Source organism: Helianthus annuus, chromosome 8, assembly GCF_002127325.2.
Source record: "Helianthus annuus cultivar XRQ/B chromosome 8, HanXRQr2.0-SUNRISE, whole genome shotgun sequence".
NCBI lineage: Eukaryota > Viridiplantae > Streptophyta > Magnoliopsida > Asterales > Asteraceae > Helianthus > Helianthus annuus.
In genome coordinates, this window is record NC_035440.2 from 46,366,695 (window position 1) to 46,375,824 (window position 9,130).

At 40.1% G+C, this 9,130-nt stretch overlaps 1 protein-coding gene across 1 annotated transcript; it reads right to left on the bottom strand.

Annotated features, from left to right (window-relative positions):
- Positions 1 to 1,671: 1,671 nt before the first annotated feature.
- LOC110869932 lies at positions 1,672 to 8,669 on the bottom strand. Its single transcript, XM_022119134.1, has 7 exons — positions 8,155 to 8,669; positions 7,612 to 7,748; positions 7,096 to 7,536; positions 6,817 to 6,998; positions 6,136 to 6,678; positions 4,396 to 4,543; positions 1,672 to 2,123 (listed from the first exon to the last, which is right to left on the bottom strand). Exons 1-7 carry the CDS (start codon positions 8,667 to 8,669, stop codon positions 1,672 to 1,674), a joined length of 2,418 nt encoding a protein of 805 aa, XP_021974826.1.
- Between the last annotated feature and the right edge of the window lie 461 nt (positions 8,670 to 9,130).

The window sequence follows — 9,130 nt, forward strand, 5'->3', positions numbered from 1 at the left end:
TTCTCCAGTATTCTTTAAAATCATCAAAAAGGTACCCCATTCTTTCTGCGGTAATGCATCAGCCAATTTGTCGACCCATTCTTCTCGTTCTTTGTTTATATCTAAGAAAGACATTGAACGAACTAAGTGACAATATCTTTCAATCAGTTTCTTTGTACCCTCACCCGGTAAACTCGTAAACAAATCAAATTCTTTCTTTAATAAAGCTTTCTTATTTCTGATCATCTTCTCGCTTCCCTCAAACTTAACACGAAGTGCATCCCAAATCGAACGTGAAGTATTGTCGTGTTGAAGTAATATGAATATGTCTTCTTTCACAGCTTGCTGTAGCAGATTAATCATCATCTTTTCTGCTTTATACATATCTCATTCTTTGTCTGACAATTCAGAAATTGCTTTGATAGCTCCTACCTCAGTACGAGGTCTAACATACTTCTTCTCGATACATTCCCATGATCTCAAATGATTTGCTTGAACCCAATTAAACGATCTTTCCATCCATAATACTCCCCAATGCCTATAAGTTTCGGGGGTTTTTGCATTGTTCTGGTTTCATTTTCCATGTTCAAGCTTTGAGCAATGGCCACCGGAGTAGTCGGGGATGTAGCAAATGCGTTATAAAATTCTTTTTCCATGATTCAGTGACAAGTTTTTCAAAACAGACACTTTCAAGCGAAATTAGCTCTTTCAAACGAAATCCCTCAAGCGAAATAACCTGCAACAAACTTTCAAACGAAATTCCAACACAAGCGAAATCAGAAATTTCAAATGAAATAGTAATTTCGTTCGAACTGACCAAACGAAATATAATTTCGTACGAAATTATACAAAAATTCAAACGAATTCACAACTTTGAAACGAAATTGTAATTTCGTATGGAATATCTCAAGCGAAATACTAATTCCGTGCAAAATTAGCAACAATTTCAAACGAAATTAATCACAAGACGTAATTTCGTGCGAAATTAAGGAGCTATTCCATGCGAAATTATGCTGATGTCATCGTTTCAGTCAAACTTTTGTCAACTTGATCAGGTTTTAGCTCGAATTTAGGTCCAATTTTCTCAAGGCTTTGCTAAAACACTGTTTCGCTTATATTGTGTGAAATTCAAACCGTTTTAACCGTTAAAACTTGTTCAATTTAGAAAAGAAGGTGAAGAAGTTAGAAAATATGATGAAATCAAGCTGAAATCGGTAGAACTCCTCCTCCTGAGCTCTGATGCCACTTGTAGGATCGTTTTCTGACCCAAACGAGTCGTTCAGAAGAGTTTTTGCTCGATATGAAAGGCAGAAACAGTCGTATCAAGGTGATTCAGCAAGAATATCACTTTAAATGTCTTGTTTATTGATTTGACAAAGTTTTACAGCGAGACGACACTTCGGCAGCACTTCGGCTCTCAAACCGGAAAGGTTACAAATGAAACGAAATCAGGGGTATTTATAGGCTGGATGATTTTGCACGAACCTACTCATGCGAAATCACATTTCATACGAAATTAGAATTTCGTGCGAAATTACCAAGTAATTTCGTGCGAAATTACTTGACCTAATTTCGTGTGAAATTAGCCCTTTGACATATTTTCTCGTTTTGCGTGCCCTGGTCTATCTAATACAATACAAGACTCGATACAAGAAGAAGTTGACAGATGTATGCACCAACAAGTGTCATCCTCTAAGGCTTGCCGCAAATAGTAAAAGCTACGGCGTCTGTCGTCAATAAATGTTGTAAACCCCCACCCCGGGTGTCCGTAAATGAAAAAGTAGATAAAAACTCTAAAGTAATCTCCCTGTGGGCCTGCTCTGCGGCGGCATCAAATAAGTGGACCCACGCGGAGTTAGCTGGCATGAGCTCCCGGACCCGACCGATCGATCCAATATCGGTCAAAAACTGAATATCAATGGTCTGAGGCGCATCCAGCACCATCTCTCGTAATCTGCCCAAAACCCTATAGGCAGCCGTACCTCGGGGGATTTCTTTAATAAACTGCCCCATCTCAGTAAAATCGGGTACAATCTCCTCCTCCTGTCCACGTCTACGTCCGCGTCCGCGTCCACGTCCACGGCCCCGACCCTGACCTCGACCTCTACGGGCCGCATCAGCTGCTGATGACTCAGCCATATCGTCTGTAAAAATAACAATTACAACTTAGCAATCACTATACGATTAGCGTTAACGTATTATACGACTATTGTTCTTGTATACGAACGTATTGTACATCTCATATACGCTTGGTACACATCAATTATAGGTTTCGTATACTCACGTGTTATACATCTCATACACGATCCGTAAACATAAAGTATACGACCGTACGCGCAAGTATTATACGCACGTATACGCTATGTACACCTCAATATACGTTTCCTATACGCACGTATTATACGTCACAGATACACTAAAAATATAACAAATTAGGAATAAAATATAAGTTCATACGATCGTATACAATGTTTACGATCGTATACAGCTTGAACATTCAATCCGTATACGACCGTATATATCCTACACGATCGTATACAGGTTGAATATTCAAACATTATACGAGCGTATATAGTGTATACGATCGTCTACAGTTTGAATATTCAACTACTATACGAGCGTATATAGTGTATACGATCGTATACACTTTGAATATTCAAACTGTATACGATCGTATAAATTGTATACGACCGTATACACTTGAATAATCAGTTACAATTTTCAGTTTCAGTTTTTTTTTTTCAAATTCAATTATACAATCTTAATCGTTACGCCAATCTACGCTATTCGATCCTTTACTATACAAGACCATAATCTAATATGTTTCGGAATTTGAAAGTATACTATACGAAAACGTACCGTATAGGAAGAACGAGAAGCAAACGCCACAAACGTCGAAGAACGCTATCCAAGAACGATCCAAGAGAAAACTGAGAGAATTTTTGGTGGAATGTTGAGGCCGTATGGCAGATATGAGGTCGTATAAATCTTATACGATCTTTTTTTCTATGTATACGGGCCGTATAAATGTATACGACCCGTATACAATAATTTAATGTTTTTAATTCAGTCGTATACTTCATATACGATCTCTGTATACGAGGCGTATACATTTATACGGCCCGTATACAATTGAGTATTTTTCATTTTTCTTAAATTACTATATGCGGAAGTGATGAAGATACAGTCGGTATGTGTTAAGTTGAGTCGTTTAAACGTTTTTTCAAGTTCAATTTCAACAAGTTGCCAAAACATTTAAATAACGTGTATGTTCATCATTACAAATTGTCAAAAAATGAAATAACATTTTAAACGTTTTTCCAAGTTCAATTTTAACAAGTTGCCAAAACATTTATATAACGTGTATGTTCATCATTACAAATTGTCAAAACATGCAAATAACATTTTAAAAGTTTTTTCAAGTTCAATTTCAACAAGTTGCCAAAACATTTATATAACGTGCATGTTCATCATTACAAATTGTCAAAACATGCAAATAACATTTTATATTCATAGGCCACCTAAATCCACGTATGCCCTGGTCCTGTATTCATCAACGATCCTATTATATTGGTTGTAACAACCCGCACGTTCGTGCGTTGTTACTACTCGTTATACTCGTTACGCCGAGCACCAGAGATTCGGATCATAATGTACCTATATCGCATATATCGCAGTATTTTCGCATAATTTCGCATACTTTATCGCTATCACATCACATTGCAATTGCTGACAACCACGAAGATGTCAAGTGAGGACCAATTCTACCCTCCTTGATAGCCATGATGTGTCGTAGTGCAACTCAATAACTCAAAAACGCACTCGCAGGCACGCGTAACTCGATTATCGCAGGATTTGAAATATGAATATGTATATACGACCCAACGTGACTAATTATAATAAATATATGAAAATGTGGATGAAGATGTGTAACCAAACTATCGCATCGCTTAATGATCAAAACAAAACGCCGAAAAACAACTCGTCGGATGCCACCGATCGACTGACCGCACGATCGGATGGCCACCCGATCGAGGTGCCACTCGATCAGACAGTCGTCCGATCTGATTCACTGCACCGCCCTTCTCCTCCTCCTTGCCTATAAATACCCCACTTGTCACATCAACAACAGTTGATGTGACTGCTCTCGCTCGACCAGACGCTTTCTCGCCATTTTCGCCCGATTTCTCACGATTCTTGTAAGTTTTCACCCTAAATCTTGTACTTCTATGATCAACATGCACTCCTTCATCTTTTTCACCATCAAATCTCACTTTTTCACCGTTAAATCTCCCGATTTGAGCCGTTCTAAGGTGATGTCATCATGGAGTTCTTAGGAACAATGAAGTGTGACCTCATCTCACCAAGAATTGTCCATATCTGATAGATTCAATGGTGTATAAACACAAATCTCACCTTGATCTAAGCCGAATCTAAGTTTTTCAAGGTTTTCTTCAAACTTTCTTAACTTTTTACTCAAAAACCGATAGAACCAGAGCTCATTCAGATCATTCGCTAGTGTTGTGTCGGTTTGAGAACTGATTTCTGTTAACGAGACGACCGGCTTAGCAAGATGAACACAAAAGACCGTTAAGAACAGTTAACTGATCGGACGGGGTGATTCCCATCCGATCCGATGACTTGGGCTTGGTGGAGTTCCATTGATTAGCTCGTAGTCATACCGTCTTGATTAAATCGCGAAACTAAACAAAATACTCAAGTTAAAAGACGATCAGATTGCGGGACGAACTACCATCCGATCGGACTGCCACCCGACCGGACTGCCACCCGATCGACCTGCAATCCGATCGGGTTGCACTTGAGGCCCCACACTTAGTCATTTTTCAAACCCTCTAAAGATCTAGACGTCAAACGAAATGCCACCCGATCGGGTTGCCACCCGATCGAGTGACCAACCTATTGGATAACATTTGGATCTTCAACACTTAGCATTTCCAAGGCCTGCAGTTCCATCGGAGTGCCACCCGATCGGATTGCCATCCGATCGATTGACCACCCTGTTGGAAACTTGTTATCTTTGAGGAATGTCTCGCTGATTGGATCACCGCCCGATCGAACAGCCGCCCGATCGGATTGCCACCCGATCAGATTGCCATCCGATCGGAGTACTATCCGAACCTTTGACACTTTACACCGTTTAACGCACTATGCAACGCTTACGCTATTAATCTGCAAACAGGCTAATCTCAGACGCGCTCCCTTCAATCCAACCACGTTGTGTTTACTTGCTGAGAACCGACTGTGAGTATACTCGAACCCCTTTTTATTGCATTTTGGGTGTAACATGCGTTCCTATTAAATCGAATTTATCAAAACGAATTATTCAATCAAATTGTTTATCACTTGCAAATAACTGTTATGCATATTTACACATGATACTAGTTACATATGTGTTAGGACTTATACTCGCGAGGTCCCGCCTTAACTAGTATAGTACTATAGAACCTGACGGGGTCTAGTTAGGATGAATAGCAATCGCAATCGCAGCTCGAGTGACTTAGCTGGTAGTATCTGTCTTGTATGCATGTATGTTGAGGTATCTCGTTTATGTATTTGGTAATTCGCAGCACTTTCAACTATTTACGCTACACTATCAAAACTTGTATACTCGCCAATACTTTTGTATTGACGTCGTTTTAACGTATGTTGCAGGTTTAGTCGCAGTCTACGTCAAATCAAGCTAGGAAGTCTAGAAACTCACCTAAAATCTAGGTTGTCGGATTTGTATTGTTTGAGAAGACAAGAAATTTGTGATAACTTATGTGATTGTACTGATTGATAGTATGGATAACAAATGTAATAAATACTGTCGCAATAAAGTTGTTATGGAGACTCTTGAGCAATCTGATTCGCCTAGTGCCGCGCCCCGATGATTCCGCCATTGGTTGGGGTGTGACATTGGTCAATACGTTCCTTGTAATAGTGATACCAACTTTCTACTGGCGTATTCCGTGTCGGTTGTCGCCAGTATCCTGATGGGGTTGGCATTGGATATTCCCCTTCTAATCTGACGTGAATAAAATGGTTCCTGTGTACATGTACAAGCGCGACTGTTCGTTGCGGAATACTTTCTTAGGCTGTTCTGAACATGGGAAAAAATGAAGCACAACCAATGTCACTTAATAAGAGACAAACGACATTCCACTGGTTTGCTATCAGAAGCCCCGTGAAAGGCATTTGTAACCACTTATATCCAGGTGTTGCGTCTATACCAGACCAAACTAATGACTCCAGAACATTTTGATACTCAGGTTCATTTATCGTTTTCCATAATTCGTGGAACCGGTTGCACTCAGCATGAAGCTCCTCCCGTATTAACGGCCAGTCCCACTCTTTAAGCGATAAGGCGACCGCTATAGATCGAAACCCACAATTACCATCACCCTGCACATTTTGTATGTGACTGAGGTGTGGATAGAAGCAAGATGGAATGAACTTTTTGAAGTGCATGAACATATTAACTTGTGCGACAGGCAGCAAAGGTAAGTGTGGTTGCTCTTCCTTTGATTTTGCGACCTTCTTTTTCGTTTTCGGATTCTTAGCGCCTTTCGCAATCTCGCCGAAGGACATAGGTGTTTTAGCACAATAACTTTGTGACTCGACAAACGAGTTGTGCCTGGTAGGTTCGATGATTGACTCTTGTGTGCCAAACCCAACGGGTGAATCACTATACTCGTCCTGCGTTGTAAAAAAGCTGTGTCTTGAAGGCTCTGTAAACGAATCATCCTTTCTTTGTTGCTAAGCTTTTAAAGTTGGACGACCCCGTGTGTTTTTTTGCACAACTGGCTGTTTGAGCTTCGTCTAATTGAGTTGTACCAACTCCTTCATCTTTTGAAGCAACTTTTTCTTGACTTCTCTCGGCTGGGCAATTAAGTGTTGTTTGAGAAGCACAAGTTCGTCGTCTAAGTCGAAACAGTCCACCTCGCTCGGTTTCAGTATGAAGTCCAAATTTAACTTTCTCCAAAAAGGGTCTATCAATTCCAACGGGATCATTTGACCTAAGAAACATATCAACAAACAACATAAAACGTGAATAAGATTTTGCGTGATGAAATGCTATGATTATAAAATGTGGTTGGTCGAATAATGTATTACCATTCGTTGTATATGGTTCCAACCGACACGCGCATGGCAACCCACATCTTGTATATAAACGGCACGCGCATGTACCGTTAGATAACTTTAAGTTTTCTATTTCATTTACTTCGGCGGATGTCAAGTCTAGGCAGGCATGTGAAACCTTCTTTCGTAGGAGATTAAATATTGGTTTGTTATGTGGACCCAATGTTCGGCTCCTGCTTGTTTCGATGTTGCCTTTGATTTCTGTCGCCTGGTTTCTTATGAGCTTATCAATAAGTGGTACCACTTTATCCAGGGTGTAACTAGAGTCGCATAAGTACTGCTTCAAAAGGGCATGTTGACCCTCTGCCCTGTTCATTGTACGTTGACAGAAGTTCAGATGTTGGTCGCTCCAGAACGAAACAAACCGATCTCTATATTGTTGTAACCAGATTGAATCCAAATAGTCCATAATCTCTGTAATCAAAGTTAAGTGCAGTTAAGACAAGTCAAATAAATACGATTATTAAACAAAAATAATATAAAACTTACCGTCGGTTTTTTTGCTTGGCAACTTTGATCGTATTCGCTCGTACCAATAGTTGTAGTCAAGATCGGTCGTTGAGTTAATTAGCTTGCGCCACTTGTAAAGAAACCTTTCCCAGCTTTCTTCTGTTTTAAAGCTTTGCCTGCAATGTTTGAGGATGTTTTGCTGTATGTGCCACCTACACAATGAATGTCTAGCCCTGGGAAACACGGTTACACATGCGTTCATTAGAGCGCGATCTCTATCCGTTACTATTACACGGGGTTCCATAACACTGTTTAATGAGTGTTTCAACCTCTGTAGAACCCATGTGAAGTTTTCCTATTTCTCATCGCTTACGAACGCATGAGCAATGCAAAACGACATCAACGTGGATGTAACACCGATAATCTGGACTAGCGGCATTTTGTACCGATTCGTCTTGTAAGTGGAGTCTATAAGCAACACATGCGAAAAGGCGCGCCACAACATGTTCGATTTCGGGTGGATGAAGAAAACGTCATCGACCCGTTCGCCATTTTGAGATGTTCTATGGTAAAAAAACAAACCCAACCTTCTCCAACCGGTCGAAAAGTATCTGCATTGGAGTCTTGCCGACTTGTTCCATTCGACCCAATTTGGCCCGAGCGTTGTATATGGTGTTTCTTGTTGAGACATTATGGGGGTTCTGTTCTTTAATGGCAGCAAGAATGTCTCGTGGTTTTATGTTCTGATGCGTCATTTGCTCCACCGTCCTCTCTTCCAATGTAGTCAGCCTCATTAGTGACGGATGACCCTCTGGATACAGAAATGGTTTGTGGTTATGTTTAGCTTCCTCAACCCTTAGATCCCAATAACCTAACCTCTTTCTGTATGTCCCGATCAGTTGGAACTTGCAACCGGTTTTCCTGGTCCCGCTGCGTCTGACCGTGGCTGTTGATTTGTACTCGCCAGCACAATCGCACATAAGACAAATTTTTAACGGCTGGCCACTTTGGGGTTTATCGTAGATGGTGCGTTTGGTGACGAGGGCGTAGCCATTTTCGCGTCCGACGTCTCTACACCACTCTACCAGTTCATCCATGCTAGCGACTTTCTAACGAAAACACGTGTATGTGTCAATTAATGATTAACCCATCGGTTTAGTTTTAGTATAAACGGGTTCGGGTCAGTTTCAGGTTGAACCTGCGAACCCGTTTGGGTTAACGGGTCGGGTTCGTGTCAACATGGTCGGGTTGGCGGGTTGACTCGTTACACATTTATACTATATTATATTTTTTTACAATATATTTTACGTCATAAATTAAATGGGGTGTGTATTTTTATGCCATGATTATAACTTAAAAAGAGAAATTAACATAGATTTTATAATTTAAATATGATATTATTATATATATATATTTGTGTTTTTTAAGTAAATTTTAACTTTAATATATTAATTTCAGAAAAAAAATAAAAAAATTCGGGTTGAATGGGTCGTGTTCGGGTCAACCCATGAAACTTCGGGTCGTGTTCGGGTTCTTATGTATGTACGATTTTCGAGTT